This window comes from Nylanderia fulva, unplaced genomic scaffold (genome assembly GCF_048542155.1).
Source record: "Nylanderia fulva isolate GAGA-0341 unplaced genomic scaffold, ASM4854215v1 Scaffold9, whole genome shotgun sequence".
Taxonomy (NCBI): Eukaryota; Metazoa; Arthropoda; class Insecta; order Hymenoptera; family Formicidae; genus Nylanderia; species Nylanderia fulva.
The window spans coordinates 1,517,679-1,533,950 of NW_028191026.1; the positions used below are offsets into that span (position 1 = coordinate 1,517,679).

At 33.8% G+C, this 16,272-nt stretch overlaps 4 protein-coding genes across 5 annotated transcripts in view; 2 read left to right on the forward strand and 2 right to left on the reverse strand.

The window, feature by feature from the left end:
• The window catches only part of LOC114946588 (uncharacterized), a 5,663-nt gene extending 1,094 nt beyond the window's left edge, over positions 1-4,569 (reverse strand). The window contains exons 1-9 of one of the 2 annotated variants that reach the window (XM_029323157.2): positions 4,179-4,569; positions 3,717-3,835; positions 3,230-3,475; positions 3,016-3,137; positions 1,409-2,905; positions 1,117-1,329; positions 907-1,028; positions 547-761; positions 71-327 (exon numbers count right to left, since the gene is read on the reverse strand). In XM_029323157.2, coding sequence (XP_029178990.1) covers positions 71-327; positions 547-761; positions 907-1,028; positions 1,117-1,329; positions 1,409-2,905; positions 3,016-3,137; positions 3,230-3,475; positions 3,717-3,835; positions 4,179-4,340 — 2,953 coding nt within the window. In that variant the 5' untranslated portion in view covers positions 4,341-4,569. The remainder of the gene's footprint in view (positions 1-70; positions 328-546; positions 762-906; positions 1,029-1,116; positions 1,330-1,408; positions 2,906-3,015; positions 3,138-3,229; positions 3,476-3,716; positions 3,836-4,178) is intronic. The other variant, XM_029323158.2, reaches the window with a different exon arrangement.
• Vps33B (vacuolar protein sorting 33B) lies at positions 4,189-7,134 on the forward strand. Its single transcript, XM_029323168.2, has 6 exons — positions 4,189-4,822; positions 4,898-5,121; positions 5,198-5,704; positions 5,788-6,018; positions 6,183-6,508; positions 6,596-7,134. The coding sequence occupies exons 1-6, from the start codon at positions 4,665-4,667 to the stop codon at positions 6,857-6,859; spliced, it is 1,710 nt and encodes a 569-aa protein (XP_029179001.1). The 5' UTR covers positions 4,189-4,664; the 3' UTR covers positions 6,860-7,134.
• Positions 6,789-11,710, reverse strand: eIF3c (eukaryotic translation initiation factor 3 subunit C). The gene is made up of 15 exons (XM_029323156.2): positions 11,440-11,710; positions 11,053-11,158; positions 10,818-10,950; positions 10,402-10,686; positions 10,222-10,319; positions 10,010-10,137; positions 9,500-9,910; positions 9,174-9,383; positions 8,935-9,088; positions 8,650-8,865; positions 8,287-8,566; positions 7,981-8,174; positions 7,651-7,854; positions 7,432-7,570; positions 6,789-7,154 (listed from the first exon to the last, which is right to left on the reverse strand). Exons 2-15 carry the CDS (start codon positions 11,143-11,145, stop codon positions 7,021-7,023), a joined length of 2,679 nt encoding a protein of 892 aa, XP_029178989.1. The 5' UTR covers positions 11,146-11,158; positions 11,440-11,710; the 3' UTR covers positions 6,789-7,020.
• Positions 11,711-12,279: 569 nt separating this feature from the next.
• Positions 12,280-15,954, forward strand: LOC114946574 (leukotriene A-4 hydrolase). The gene is made up of 11 exons (XM_029323132.2): positions 12,280-12,407; positions 12,577-12,949; positions 13,234-13,346; positions 13,433-13,578; positions 13,651-13,762; positions 13,846-13,914; positions 14,101-14,374; positions 14,472-14,767; positions 14,910-15,164; positions 15,254-15,549; positions 15,626-15,954. The coding sequence occupies exons 2-11, from the start codon at positions 12,907-12,909 to the stop codon at positions 15,855-15,857; spliced, it is 1,836 nt and encodes a 611-aa protein (XP_029178965.1). The 5' UTR covers positions 12,280-12,407; positions 12,577-12,906; the 3' UTR covers positions 15,858-15,954.
• Positions 15,955-16,272: the final 318 nt, after the last annotated feature.

A 16,272-nucleotide genomic window follows, 5' to 3' on the forward strand; every position in this document is an offset into this window, starting at 1 on the left:
GATTCTATGTACATGAGAAATGTTTCTAAAAAATGAACAAGTTCCTTTACACAAACAAAGAATTACCAACCTGCTAAACTCATCTCATTGTGCAGAAAACGTACGGTATGCGCGTACGGTTGTTGAATCTTTTCACGTAACTGCGTAGCCAAACGTCGCGTCGGATTCCATACCTGGCTACGAAAATTCGGTACATTCGTAAGAGTCGGCTTCCAGAAATCCGGTTTCACCTCTTCCATCGGCAATACATCTGTTATTCTATACTGGCTCGTCTCGATGTTCCACGTAAACTTACATCCAACTTCGTATTGTTTTCTTTCTTGTGTACTGTTGAAAGCATTGCATTAATTTATCAAAATTGTGTATTATAATTTTGAACGACACTTGAAAACAATATAATATGTAAAAGTTTGTGTAAAATAATACAATATAGGAATCACGATTAATTAATATTAACATTTACATTAATATATAATACAATTATATATATTAATATATTTTAGTATATACAATATTCATAAAAATATATATAGCATGTATGCTTACCATTGTGTTTGACTATATAATTCACTTGCCTGGATCTTCATTATATGTAAACATATAATGTCGCCAGTAAGCGCACATACATCGATTATTTCGATGTCATAGTCGCTGCAATGCCAATAGTTTTTCTTGAATCTCGTACAAATCCATTCCGCTATATGGTGAGAGAAAGTTTCGATATCGAAACTCAATTGAGTTATAGAGACACACGGCACTATCTGAAAATATATCAAACATTATATATATTTGCACATATTTTATTTGTAATTATTCTTTTATTAATTATCTCAATCTTTTCTAAAGTACTTCTAAAAAATAACAAATATTAGGAAATTTGAATATATATTTCAAGATAATAAATACCAGTTTTTCTGCTTTAGTATTACTGATCATCTGCATTTGAACATATCCAGAACCATGTACAAGCATTGGAAGTACACATTGATAACTTACATAGCCTCCTGTCTCTTCATCTGTATAAATATCTTTATGTATAATGTTAACTTTTTACAGCGTTGTAATTCATTCATAGATTAAATTCCAAGAGTGAACTTAAGGAAGAGATTTAAATACCTTCTACATCCGTGATCACTGATATCATTTCGTCGTCGAGCTCTATGTAGTTCCGTTTGAAACGTGCAGTGCACTTTATCGAAGGATACTGCAAGTTATTCTTAGGAACCAAAGGCGAAAAATTCGGACAACACTTGCCGACACGGTCTCTGTCACGCACGCTTCCATTAGACAGTTGGTTCTGATTCAACGGTCGAAGTACATTTTTCTCAGCTAGCAAAGAGAAACACAAAGTTGATTATTAAATTATACAGACTCTTGCCTTTTCTTTAATAATAATTCTGGGCTTTACCTGATTCAAGATTCGACAAATCGTTGGCTATATCTTGAGCAAGATTCAATTCGTCCGATTCGTTCTGATCCAAGTCGAACCAGTGTCTTCGGCCGTTCGGCAAAACCGCTGGCGATATTGCTGGTGAAGAGGATATCAAATGTATAGAGCACGCGCCCCGGTGCCTGGATTGATCGCGTATGTGCTTGAAAGGAACTATATTCTCCGCGTCCTCTGTTTCATCGCAAAACTCGTACTTCTTGTCGGCAAGTCGGCGTTTTCTATACGAGCTGAGCTTCTCGCAGGTCGTCTCTTGCGTTTCATCTGTAAACTCATACGCCTTTTCCGCTTCGAGGGTGAGTTTGTGTGTCGCTCTTGTCGTTCTCGTCGACTGATTCGAGTTGACAACAGGCGGAGGCGAATGCAGATTCGATCTCTTGCGCGGGCTCGGATGACGAAAAGATCTGGTCGCGATGGGCGGCGACATCAAACGGGACGAATACGAAGACGACGGGCTACTGATTGAAACGGACTGCAACGGCGAACTTATGGAAGCCACGGAATTGTCCGAAGAAGTTGTGGACTGCGACGAACTAGAACAACTGGATTGTTGGCTGCTAGTCAGTTGGCTGTTAGTCCGTTGGATCTGGGTTCTATGACTAGATTCCGAATTGCGAGTGCGCAGAATATCTGACGGCGGGGTGAGTATCGGTGACGACCAGGTCGCTGTTATCGTCCTGAGATCGGCGGGCAGCCTCTGCGGCGTCGAGCGCGGCGAACACGACGGATGTTTCACCAGGGTGATCAGATCGCTGCCGATATTGAGTTCCTGCGACGTGTCTTCGCAAAAATCTTGCAGGATCTTGTCTCGGACCGAAATGGCCGTTTGTTCGACACCACTTCCCGACCGCTGGGAGACGGGGCTGCTGTTGCTATTATTTCGGCACTTGCACTGCTCGGTCGTATCCGAGCATTCACATAACTTAACATTTAAAGCATCGGCAGCGGTAAACTTACAAGTTATATCACAGACAAAGTCGCTTTGATTGCTGCTTGAGGTATTTAACGGTAAATCGCGTCCCACTTTTGGGTCTAACTTAATTGCCTCGTCTAGAAAGTCGTGTTCCAGACTGGATTCGCATTTCGGGGATCGATCAAGCGGGCATTCTGGCGTGCCTACTTTTTCGTCCGAACTCTCGTATCGCTCTGCCTTCGTCGAGTAATCCGTCTCCTCGGCGTCACTCATATCCAATGGGATTGTATCCGGAACTATGGAATCAGAGGTATTCGGTTTATCGCACGTCTTTTGATTCTTCGACTTAGACTCGGGTATATTCAAATCTACTTTAAGAACGTGGAGGAAGTTTCCCGTATTGACCACCACGTGATTCCAATAATTCAAACACACTTTAGCTCGAAATTTCGGATACGGCGAGATGACTTCATACGTGGTGTGAACCGTGAGACCGTGTTGCAAGCAATTACATCGTACGCCGCAATCCCAATTTGCAGCTAATTCTACATAACAGATTAACAATTCCAATTAATATTATACAAATATATGTTACTCATACACACATATGCAAAGATATTATCTTTCTACGGGAAGATTGTAAATTATTCATTACCTTCACCTTCTTCCTCATATGACGCAGCGACCTTCAGGCAATCTTTGCAGTTCTCCAGAGAAGGTACCGTCGTTATAGTTAAATATGCTCTATCAGTCGATTGTAAATGTAAGAAATTTGTACTGTAATAAAACAAAAGTATAAGAGAGAAGATTATTAGATGTCTAATTATTTCAATTTTTTAGAGATCTATTCTACTTAATTTAAAACTTACCAGAGGCCATGTATTACAAGCTTATTCCGCTCCATTGGCCATTGCGATATAACTATGCTTAATTCCCTATAAATTGAATAATTGCCAAACAATGTAACTTCGGCAACTTTGCGAGCGACATGGTTTGGTGTGAAGGCCCACCAGTGTAATAGGTATTTAAACAAGGACGTATTACTATTGACGTCCACCATGTATGTATATGTGAGCAGAAACTGACCGCACTGAGTCAATCCCATAACAATGTGCCTTGTAAAATAAAATTTCATTATACAATCATATTGTTTACTTAAATTACAAGCTATGAATATCATTTCATTGCAAGTTAAAATTTGACAATTAGATATGCTCAAAAAATTTACATTTCGTGCAGCTTATTTATCTCTTGATTTCTATTGTTATCTCATTTAAATCAAGCTCAAGAAAGAAATAAGTAAGAAATAGATTAAATTAATTTGATAATAATAAATCATTATTATCAAATATATACCCTGCTTCGAGCGCTGATTTTGGAATTACGTGTAAAAGAGACAAATGTCGCCATTTAGGTACAGCTGTAAACAGTCTTTCTTCTGATGCATAATTGTGCGCTGATAGACATCCTCTTGTCTGCAAAGAAAAATAATTTAATCTAGCATAGCTAATAACTAATAATTACATAAATAAGTGCACGCTGAACATTATTTGTTAAGCGTTAAATAAACTCTTTCATATTTTTTTTCCAGGGAAAAAATTGTGCATCTCTGAGAAAAAGCGGCATATTTTTTAATCACGGACTGACAGCTCGTTCCGAGGAAAATGGGCTGTTTAGCCCATTTAAATGTCTCGCTTTTCGTCGCATTACAGGCTCTATTGATAAGATAATCCGCTTTTCGTGACAGTTCCGAAAACGAGTCTGTCAGTCATGATGCGGGCTCAGGTCAGGCTCACGTCAGGATCAAGGCCGGCTTACCTCCCTTATCAGCAGCTTCTGCAGAAAATTTTTTTTGCTACGTCGATGCGACGGACACGGCTTGCGTCCCACCACGACGAACTCCGATTTTTCCGACGTAATGTCAGAGAAACTCTCGTTGCAATAGTCTGAGGTAGTGTCGGAAGACGACGCGTCCGCCATTTTTAAATAATCTCGCTCGTGGCGTCACGACTCACGACTCGTGTCTTACGACCTGGAGCACGACGAGTCGTAGGCGTAGGTAGGCGGGAGACGAAGAGGATCATATCGCGTATAAGTCGGTTCCGATTCTTTTTTTAACTCCTTTTTTGCTATAAATGATATACTCACTACACACGTGCGCGGAATCTCGTGGCTCACTATCATCTGTCATATTGTGTGTATTAGTTATAGATAAGGAGAATACCTAAGGATAATAGATTTTTGTATCAAAGTATTATACATAAACATAATTTATTATAAATAAATAATATGAAATTATAAAAAATGGATATTACGCTGGATGATAAATTGAACGTGCTGCAGCAAATAAGTCAGCGGAAGCTTGTAGATATATTGGATAGCATTCCAGGCACAAAAGATCTGATAATAGAACAGAAATTGATGAAGATACTGGATAGTTTTGTAGGAGTGACTGTATTAAAGTATAAATATTTTTTATATGCATATACTGACATTCTGTTATTAAAGATTCTTAAAGATTGCATTATCTTATTTAGGCGATATGGAGTGGACAAAATCTATAAGATGGAAGAAGGATTAAAACCATCAAACAGTCAACGAATATTTTTAGTATCTAACAATTTAATCACATGCAAGAGGGTTCTAGATCAAATACAATCTGAAATATCTCATGTTACCAGGCTTCATGTCGAAGTGTGCCATCATTTGTTGGTCGTGCCATTTGTTCCAGCTGTGTTACATAATCTAGTCGAAGAGGAAGGTCGGCAAATTATTATTATATCACCCACCCTTTCTATTTATCTTAATAATTATGTCAAATCACTTTTATTTTTCAGGTTTGGCTGAGTTAGTTAGATTGCAGACACTATCTGTAGAGTTCGTAAAACTAGATGGAAACGTTTTATCCTTGGAAAGTCCAATGTTCATTGATCTCTATTACCATAAGGATATCAGTCTTCTTCGAGCATTAGCACACAACTTGTGGTCATTGCAATTGATATTAGGTTCACCAAGATTCTCACTTCTTGTCGGCAAGCATAGTCAGCAAGTGGGCAAACTGATGGAATCTATGGAAGAATGTTTAGGTTCGTCCAGCTTAGAAAACGAGATCGGTGCTCTAATCGTGATGGACAGGAGTTTCGATCTGACGACGACTCTCTTGACACCTGTCACATATTCGGGCCTGTTGAACGAAGTTACAGAGGTGAATGTCGGCACGGCAATGCTGGGAAAATCTCAAGCGAAATTGGACCCAGATAAAGATCAGATCTATGGACAAGTAAGAGATACACCTTGCAGCGACGTTTTCCCACTTTTACACGGAAAGGCTAAATCATTAAAATGTATTATATCTTTATTCCAAGTCATTATTATATCAATTGTATTGATATCTCGATAATGTTATCTCAATATCGGTTAATTATAGCTGAACAGGAAGCCGTACAAACGATGAAATTGGCTGAAATGGAGAGATATGTGTCGACGAGATTGCAAAAAACTAGAGATACGACTCAACAATTGGCGTTTCATATATCTGCGTGCCAGACTATCGCCGATACTTTGGGTTCCGAGTTTCAAGCCTTGCAAACAATCGAAAAACTAATGCTTGACTGTAGAGACAGAAAAGAATGTCTGAGTTATATAGAGAGAAATATAGGTGCATTTCTTTACTCTCAAGATTAATAACATTTATAATCATTTTATAATAATTTTTAATTATTGATTCAACATAATTCAATCAAGATAAATAGAATGAGTAATATTAATCAACATTATAATTGAATTACAATCAAAGTATACGAACTTATACCTTTCTTGCAGATGAGCATGCGTTACGATGTTTGCGTCTTCTATGTCTGTTGTCCATTACTACCGATGGTATTACACAAAGTGAGCTTCAAAATATCCAAAAACTGCATCTCCATACTCACGGTTATCAGCATATTCCATTATTTTACAAATTACACACCATTGGTTTGTTAAAGCATAGAACCGAAAATATTTTAAACAAATTACCGAACCGAAATAGCGAATGGAGCAACAATGCGCAGAAATTAAAGATGTTACCAAATTACTCTAAACGATCCGATCAGAACAGTCGTATCTGTCCTAGTTATGTGTTCAACAACGCTTATATACCTGCCATAGTACGTATTTGTATAATTTTCTTTCTATATTATAAAAATATATATACTTAATTTTGTATTTTTGATGAGATAATAAATATATTGTAGGCACAGATATTAAATATTGTATCCAATCAAGAGAAGGATCCTCGCAGCTTCGAGGACTTGGTAAATTTGTCAAATTGTGTTGTAAAAGGTTCACGGGGCACATTATCGCCAAAGATGGTCGTAATTTGCGTGATAGGAGGCCTCACGTGCGCAGAAATAGCGGCCTGTCGACTCATCGAAAAATCTACAGGAATACGTCTCATCCTTGCGTCCGACACCATTTTAACGGGTAACAAACTTATCCAGAGAATACAAGAAATATGAAGACTTTTGTGATCTTCATCGGTAATGTAAGATATTGTATATATTATTATCGATTTTATTATCGATATTATTTATATATGAATGCTTAAATGTTACAATGATTATGTTTAAAAATTTGAATAAATTTCAAAATTTAATATTATTTTACGTTATTATCTTACTTAATAATTACGATTTTCCTCTCGATTACGATCACGGTCGCGATCGCGCCTCTGTCGACCCCAATCCTGCCCTTGACGATTGTAATTTTGACGATCGCGGAAATTGCCCTGGTTGCCTCTTGAGAAAAAGTTGCCTGCAAACATTTTTATTATAAATATCAATCGCGATTAATTTTTAATTGTAAAGCTATGCATTTTTATAATGCGAGTGTGTGTCTGCATATTATAATGAACATATATATATATATATATATATATATATATATATATATATATGTATGTATGTATAAATTATAATAAATTTTTATTATAATATAAATATATTATAATAAATATATATATATAAATGTTATAAAGTAAATGACGAAAAAATTAATGATTTTCTAGAAAAATTATGTACTTTGTATTTACCTTGTTTCATTTCAAAGATACGTTCGTTCGAATCGACAAAGTTATTTACTTTGTCAGTGAGTTGCAGAGCCAAAGATTGCAGACGGCTCGGTTCGCTGCGATGCATAACGACAGTTCCTGTCGGATCATCCAAGGATGCCTATATTTGTGGGAAAAAATGCATATAAATTCCAGGATATTATCCTATGTAAATAATAATTATTATTATCTGTATAATACCATAAGCTCTTCATTAATAATCATTTTGCTGATAATAGAATGGACTACAGGTCGTTTTAATTGAAACATGTCAGCAAGTTTTGGCATCGAGATTGAGTCATAAACATGCGAATACGTAAACAAATAAGTTCTCAACGCTTCTTCCTTGATTAATCGTGTCAGCATAGATCGTACTTTCTCTGCTTGATGGAAAAGATCCCAGACCTATCGTATTTTAATAAAAATAATTATTAATGTGCGCAAAAGTATATTGTATATGATATATATTATTACTCCTGATTGTCATATTTGAGAGAACAGTTAATATATATATACATATATTGCTTATACCTTTGCATTCATTTTTTCATTTATAATGTAATTGTTGCAAGCGGACCAATTTCCATTACGCATTGCTTTTGCAGCAGCAACGACATGCTCCCTCATAGATTCCGGTGGTCCCACTAACGATTGACGTTCGCTGGATCTTAATTGCTGATAGAACGTTTTCGAAATCATTCTTCGCCTTGCATCAAATTCATGTGCTAGAATTAAATAATTTTCCATTTATTATATTGCTTTAAGAATATAAATGTTTAATAATAATAGTGAGTGCATTAATATACACAAACTATATAAATAATGAAATATAAATACCAGCCATATACGGAATTTCGATAAGCATTGCTGAGACAAGGTATACGCATTCAAGGAGTTCTAAATTTATGTGCATGTGGAAAGGCATTTGCCTTTGCTTTTCAATCTTCTCCTGCTCCTTGCTGCGTTCGTGTTGTCGTTGCGGAAGCAGACCTTGAGCCAAAAGTTCTTTTACCTTACCCGTCACCATTAAATCAACTAAACAGTTGTGGGCATCTTTAATATTCGCATGACGAAATGCACATAATCCTAAGTGAGCTATCGTACGATTGTATAAAATCTAAAAAATTTAATCAATCAAATAAATATTTTATATCTTTTTTAACATTAAAGGTGAAAATGCGCGTATACAAATGTTAGAACCTGTGTAGCTGGATCAGAATGTTGAATGGTTTCCTGGAGATGCGACATCAGAATTAAGTCGCGGGCTTGGAACCAGTTATCATGAAGTGCGTGATGATAAATGTGCGAAAGAATTGCGCGTGTTCTTAAACGATCGGTGTTATCGTGAGCGTAAACGTATTTGCATAATTTTTCCATGACTTGTACAGATGTAATTACATCCGATCCCAGTTCATTCTAGCACATAAAATATTTTGGTAGGATATTAGGAAACTTGCACCTACAAATATTTTACAAAATACTTACTTCTTTTTGCTTAAGAACATTTGGATCAAATTTGTAATATAAATGTTCGATTTTACGCAAGTAGACACGACAAAGTTCGGACACAGTTCCTTGCCTTTCTAAATATTCCTGCACTTTATCGATTATGGCAGCAACTTGCTTTTCATCTTTCAATCTGAAAACAAATATTTTCTTGTAAATAGATAAGTAATATATACATATAACTCTAACATATAATTTAATTCTTTAAAAGATATTACCTCTCTACATATTCGTTGCTATGCGGATCACATTCTTTCAGCAGTTTAGTAAACTCTTCGTCGAGACGTTCTACTAATGTCAATACACAGCCGTGTATCTTATACGGCGCTGTTTCAAACTCTTCCATTTCTTCCATGATGGTTTCTGCTATTACCATATCTGTGTTATTTAATAACATATCCAACATTTCATTAATACGTTCCAGTATTCTGCAAAAAAATATTTAATATTAATAATTATCATATAAATGCTTTTTGCATTTTATGTATTAAGAGATTAATTTCAATTTATATATTTTTTTCCATTTCTTTACAGAAATACATACTTGGACCAATATTCTGGTTTCATAGCATCAGAAACTTTTGGATTATAATCAAATATGGAAGACACAATAGAGAATTTAATCTTCACAGCTACAGCCGGGCCGAGATTATGTGCATCAGCTATCGATTGTAGCTCGTGCAAGAGTTCTATTTGCTCCCGTCTATCAGTACGTTTTTTACCGCGAGCTGCAATTATCTCGGAAAGTTTTTTCAACACTGCACTAGTATTAATTTCCGCATCCTTGGCGAACATCTTTGGCTTCTCGGAGGGGATAGCCACACCGCCCTTGACAGTTTCCCACTCTCCTTCACCATCATCTTCGTCGCGTTTCTTCTTTCGCTCCTTCTCCTTGCGTTCTTTTCGTTGTTCCTTTCTCTTCGCTTTATCCTCATCATCTTCTTGGGCCGAAACTCTATACACAAAAATATCCATTTTATTATATAAGATATATTGGAAAATTTATTCTTTTATCATTTTTTATTAGATTTTATTATAAACTAAAAGAACGTACTTTTTAATAAAACGTTCACGGATATTTTGATACTGGCCATCGTCGTCACTGCTCGTACTCTCACTGTCTGAATCACTGCCCCAATCAGATTCGCTTTCGCTACCCTCTTCACCATCAGTTGCAGCCTTCTGTAATAGAACCGATGAGTATAAGAAGTTTATAAAAATTATTTGAAACAATGTGCTATATCAGTAAATTTTATTATAAAAGACCTTAAACTTAGCCACATCAGGTTCACTAGCCTCTGACCCTGCCTTCTTGAAAGCTACAGCACTGTCCTCTTCTTCTTCAGATTCCATAATCTCCTCAGCTAGAATAGAAATCATTTTTTTATATTAAGATGAAATTTTTAAATAAAACATTTATGAGAAATATGTATCTTATAATTAAACCTCTCTCTTCCTCTTCATCATCATCCTGATCAGGATTCTCCCGGAATTTGACTATATCTTCTTCAAAGTCCTTGTTATATTTACGCAGTTTCTGACGTAACGTCGAAAGTGATTTGGAATTATTCTTGGACATATTTTTGCGTCCATCACGATCTTCCCATACATCATTAATGAAATCTTCCATTTCCACTAAACATCTAACATAAAATCGTGGAGTTTGTCCAAGTTCCTCCTTTGCAATTACTGGTAAAGCTTTTTGATAAGCTCGCATCAAATCCTCAAAACCTAAAATTATAAATATTTAGAAAGAAAGAATCTTTTCTCATCACAGTTTCATTAAGAAATATAATCAATGATTCAATAATTTATTAATTTAATAATATACTATGAAAAATTTAAAAATTAAAAGTACTTACTAGTTAACATACTGCTCATATCTTTGATTTTTTTATAATTCCTAATAAGTTTTATAAGATTAGCAATTTCCTCATATCTCTTCTCCTTTGTAGAGCGCACAACGCGCTTTGTTTCTTCTTCGTCATCACTAAACTGTAAAAATATCTCATGTTATTTTAATAATAAGATTGTGATAATGTTTTAAAAATGTAAAAATATATTTTCAAAAATTTACTGCAATCTTATGGTACATACAGTAAAAGCTGTCGCTGGTGCTCTTTGCACCTGCTCCTCCTCAGATGCACTATCAGACTCAGAATCTGAGCCTGTTGCGAAGAAACGACTCATGATGTCAAATTCTCTGCAATAATTAAGCGAAAATATTATAATAAATGCAATATATATTTACTAAGTATATTTTTAAAACTGTAGCTCTTAGTAGAACGAGCAAAACTTAATACATTAAAAGATCCAAAATAAAAACTTAAGACAAACATAATAAAGAATTTTAATAAATATATGGCACAGATAACGATTTATCTTGATCAATCTTGAACTACAGAAACCATAAGGGCTGACATGTCTCACTGTGTCTTGTTAACTCAAGGTGTAGTATATTTTTAATAAAACTTAAAAATTTACCTTCGTCTAAAGGTGTACGCAAAGTAGATTCAAATAATAAAACGTGCGACTTCCAAATGAAGTTTAAATTACAATATTATCAATATTCTCCCTCTTAAAAGCAAATATCGCAAACAGCCGCGAAAGCAAAGAGGTAGAGAGGTTAGAAAGATCACGAAGTGTGCGACATGAAAGAAAGGCGGATTCACACAAGAGTTCAAGGGTGTGTCTTATTGGTCCATGTTAGGTCCGTTTTTATGTAATATTTTAGATCTAAAACAAAAGATTTTTGTATTGGACATCGTACGTATGAATTAAAATGATTATAATAATTAAGATTTAATTAAAACAATTCGATCAAAATTATCAAAATAATTAAATAATAATGCGCCATCAAAACGCGCTTGCTGTGACCTTCCTCCCACCTCGCGACACATTCCATTCTCCCACTTCTCTACCCCCACCACCGCTCCATTCCCGACTCTCCTGCGCACCAGACTGCGCACCGCTACTGCGCGCAACTACTGCGTCATTGTGTCGGAAAGATGTCGCGTAAATCGTCTCGATCGATAATTCACGAGACCATCTAGAATAATTGTAAACCATAGTTAAAAGTTACTAGTGAAAATACTAAGGAATAATTTGGGGAAAAATACGACCAATCAACGTTCGTTTCTTCCGGACAAAAAGCGATTGGATGGCATTTCATGACTTCCGATTTCTACGCAATTTGCATAAGATCTAAATTCCACTCGCGTTTCAGAGTTTTTTTCACTTATTTTGAATAAAAATCCTAATGTATTTTCTTATCCTAAAAAATCCACTCTAATTTTTTATCTCATTTATTGTTTTCGATCACTTTTTCTCTTGTACTGCTCCATGTGTTATATTTGTATTTTCCACGCAATTAATACATGCATGATTTAAAACAAAAATCGATTTTATTTTGCAATACGTTTACTATAAAAAATGACAATTATTTAAATAAAGTAATTATATGAAATATGTATTCTCATTACAATTAATAAGTTATGACTGTTACATTCAATCTGTTTTCTTTTGTGGAATATGCGGCCATTTTATTTTAATTAATGACATGAAATATTAAAAACATCTAATCCATTTAATTGTATTTTTTTAACATTTAATTTTATTAAGAAAGAAGATGTGAATTGAAACGAATGAGAGTGCTGCATTGTGTGTACAATAGTTTGCTGAACGCTTAAAATAATAAAAGGATCCGGCACTCGTGGCAGTTTTAGCTGCTATACTTTTATACCGACAAACAAATTGATATGATATCAAATAAGGAAAAAGAGAGATAGGACAAGAAGAGTGATATATCATTAAAGAGAGAAACCAATACCTATAAAAGGAAAAGAAAAAGACACGATATCAAGTTTATCTCATTAACAGGTTTGAAGAGCCTAAAGTTACAAATCATCATCCAAAGTTATTCATCAAAGTTGACAATAAAACACTCCTAAAATGGCTCTAAGTCCTGGAGATCCGAGCTCTTATGCGAGGCCAGGTATTTTTTTTAAGTTATCAATATTAAATATATAAAAATAACTAAGAAATTAGTAATGCTTTTAATTTGAAAAATTATTCATTATTTTGTCAAAGAAAACATAATGAAAAAGTCCACCTCTCTTTAGTATATTCAGATCTTTGATAATTTTTTAATTTTTAAAATGTGCATATTGATATAATTCTCTAATGTCTTTTTAAATATATAAAATTTGTTTAAAATACAACACAAAACTCTGAAATTTATATATAAATATATATGACTTAAATTTTTAATTATTACAGACCTTGCAGTTGTAACTCATACACATCTGGAATTAATTGTTGATTTTGATCGAAAAGTCCTTAAAGGCAAAGCAATATTAGATATAGAAAAGACATCTTCAGCTAATGAAATAGTGAGGAAAAATTTTATGTTAAAAAGAATATATTTTTATTCATATTAATACATTCATTCATATTAATGCATATCCACAAAAATTAGATTTTAGATAATCGCAAACTTGTCATATCAAATACTACAAATACTGTCGATGGATCTGATTTAAAACATTCCATAGAAGCTGAAGTTGAATTTGGAAGTAAATTGGTTGTTCAGCTACCACAGACTGGTGGAGATAATAATACTAAGTGAGTATACGCTTTTAGAAAAGATATTAAAAACTATTATCAATTCAAATATTTAATACATTATTTTTTTAGGTGTAAAATTGAGATTGCGTATGAAACATCCCCAGATGCTACTTCATTACAATGGTTAACAGCTGAGCAAACTGCTGGTGGTATACATCCTTATTTATTTTCGCAATGTCAGGTAAAAATAAATATAATTTTCATAACTTATATCAATCATTTTATATAACTTATATATATCGTGTAAATTCATATATTTTTCAGGCTATACATGCTAGATCCATGTTTCCTTGCCAAGATACACCATCTGTCAAATCTACATACTCTTCTAAGGTAAAAATTTAAATATAATTATGAGCATTTATATATATAATTTGTATTTTTGTAAACAAAAAATATGTGATATTATTAGATAATTTATAAATATATTAGTAAGGAAAATCAAATATTGCTTTCATTAAAATAGAAAAATGCTTAATTTAAATCTCACACATTGATATATATTTTATATTTTTTTAGATTTCTGTATCAAAAGATCTTACAGTTGTAATGTCTGCACTTTTGGATAAAGTATCAGAGAGTTCAGACAAAAAAATATATGAATTCCATCAGCCAGTACCAATACCATCTTACTTAGTGGCTATTGCTGTGGGTGCACTGGTGTCAAAACAAGTTGGTCCTAGAAGTAAAGTCTGGGCTGAAAAAGAATTTATTGATCAAGGTGCATACGAATTTGGAGAAGCTGAAACAATGTTGCAACTTGCTGAACAATTGTGCGGTCCTTATGTTTGGGGTAAAGTTATTTTGTGTATTTTTTTCATAAATTATAATTTAAGCAATCATTTTTTTAATTTATTTTTCATTATATTTTGAATAATATATTTGTACAGGCATGTATGACATACTAGTGCTACCGCCAAGTTTCCCATTTGGTGGAATGGAGAATCCCTGTCTGACATTTGTGACGCCAACCATACTTGCTGGAGATCGTTCTTTGGCTAGTGTCATTGCTCACGAAATCTCACATAGCTGGACAGGAAATTTAATTACAAATGCAAATTTTGAACACTTTTGGTTGAATGAAGGTTTTACTATGTTTATAGAGAGGAAAATTAATGCAAGAATGTTTGGTGAAAAAATGAGACACTTTGAAGCATTGCATGGTATTGAAAGTTTGAGGGAAGAGGTATGTATTTAATATTGATTAAATACCAAGGAAATAATTAAAAATAAATATGATGGATTAAGCTTGTTATTAGAGTATAATGTATTATGTTGCTTTGCATGCTCACTGTATATATTATTTTTCTGAAATTATTTTATTATAGATTAAAAATCTTGGTGAAACCAATCAATTAACGAACTTGATACCAAATTTGATTGGTGTCGATCCTGATGATGCGTTTTCGATTGTACCTTATGAAAAAGGACATACATTTCTATTTTATTTGGAGCAGCTTTTAGGCGGACCAGAAATGTTTGAACCATTTCTAAAATCTTATTTGAATACATATAAGTACAAAAGCATAAAGACTGATATTTGGAAAGATTATTTATATCAGTATTTTTCGGAGAAAGTCGAGGTAACTTGCTTTTTTACAAAAAAATAATGTATAAAGTTTTAACACTAATTTTTTTTAATATTATTGACAATGTCTGTCTTGATTTTTAGTTACTAAATTCTGTCGATTGGGATACATGGCTTCATAAACCGGGTATGCCACCTGTGATACCCGATTATGATAAGACTTTGACAAATGCATGTACTGAATTAGCAAAACGATGGATTCAATGGGACAAAAGTACTGTTTCACCTTTCGTCAAATCGGATATAGAGAGCTTGTCTCCTGGTCAGAAAGTAACATTTTTAACCAGCCTGCACAAATCACCTACTATTTTATCACTTGACAAGATACAGCTGATGGCAGATACTTATCAATTGGACTTGGTGAAGAATTCTGAGATACGGTATTACATGAGCGTCTCTATCTATGAATATTTTAATTAACAATTACATAATGTAACATGCATCTATCTTTCACAGGTTTGTTTGGTTGCGCTTATGTATCAAAAGTCGATGGGAACAAAAAGTTTCCAATGCTTTGGACTTTGCCACTGAACAAGGACGCATGAAATTTGTTCGTCCTATATTTCGAGATTTGTATGAATGGCAAGAGATGCGTCAGAGAGCAATTGATGTATACTTGAGCAAGAAAAATAAGATGATGTATGTGACTGCACATATGGTGGCGAAGGATCTTCATCTGAATGACTAAACAAGATATTTTATAAAATAACGCGATATTAATGACTATAAGAATGTATCGCAATATTTTCCTTATTATTATAATGTAAATATATAAATTGAAATAATTTGTTTATCTTTTAATTATTAAAAAGAAATTTTTAAATTTATAAATTTAAAATATTTACGAAATTTATATTTCCAATTATGCGCTTTTTGAATAATTATAATAATGTTTTAATGCTAAATAACAGTGTTATTAACTGTAAATTCATATAATTATTCTGATTATCTTATATCTAAAATAATTTTTTATTATATCTAGGACATGTTCTAGGATATATTTGCAGATCATATATATTTATTCGGAAATCCTACATAGCGTATAATTGACCAATCAGGAGCAAAAATTTCTTTATCCTGATTGGTCAATTGAATGTTACTAG

What these genes read in the sequence shown, in the direction of transcription:
- LOC114946574 (XM_029323132.2), top strand. Translation starts at nt 12,907, where the DNA reads ATGGCTCTAAGTCCTGGAGATCCGAGCTCTTATGCGAGGCCAG. An exon ending in ATTTATTTTCGCAATGTCAG is followed by an intron (nt 13,763 to 13,845) that starts GTAAAAATAAAT and finishes TATATTTTTCAG; the next exon opens with GCTATACATGCTAGATCCAT. An exon ending in AATCTACATACTCTTCTAAG is followed by an intron (nt 13,915 to 14,100) that starts GTAAAAATTTAA and finishes ATATTTTTTTAG; the next exon opens with ATTTCTGTATCAAAAGATCT.
- eIF3c (XM_029323156.2), bottom strand. Translation starts at nt 11,145, where the DNA reads ATGAGTCGTTTCTTCGCAACAGGCTCAGATTCTGAGTCTGATAGTGCA. An exon ending in TGATGAAGAGGAAGAGAGAG is followed by an intron (nt 10,320 to 10,401) that starts GTTTAATTATAA and finishes TTTCTATTCTAG; the next exon opens with CTGAGGAGATTATGGAATCT. An exon ending in ATGTTCTTAAGCAAAAAGAA is followed by an intron (nt 8,866 to 8,934) that starts GTAAGTATTTTG and finishes TTTATGTGCTAG; the next exon opens with AATGAACTGGGATCGGATGT.
- Vps33B (XM_029323168.2), top strand. Translation starts at nt 4,665, where the DNA reads ATGGATATTACGCTGGATGATAAATTGAACGTGCTGCAGCAAATAAGT. An exon ending in AAAGGCTAAATCATTAAAAT is followed by an intron (nt 5,705 to 5,787) that starts GTATTATATCTT and finishes GGTTAATTATAG; the next exon opens with CTGAACAGGAAGCCGTACAA. An exon ending in TTATATAGAGAGAAATATAG is followed by an intron (nt 6,019 to 6,182) that starts GTGCATTTCTTT and finishes CCTTTCTTGCAG; the next exon opens with ATGAGCATGCGTTACGATGT.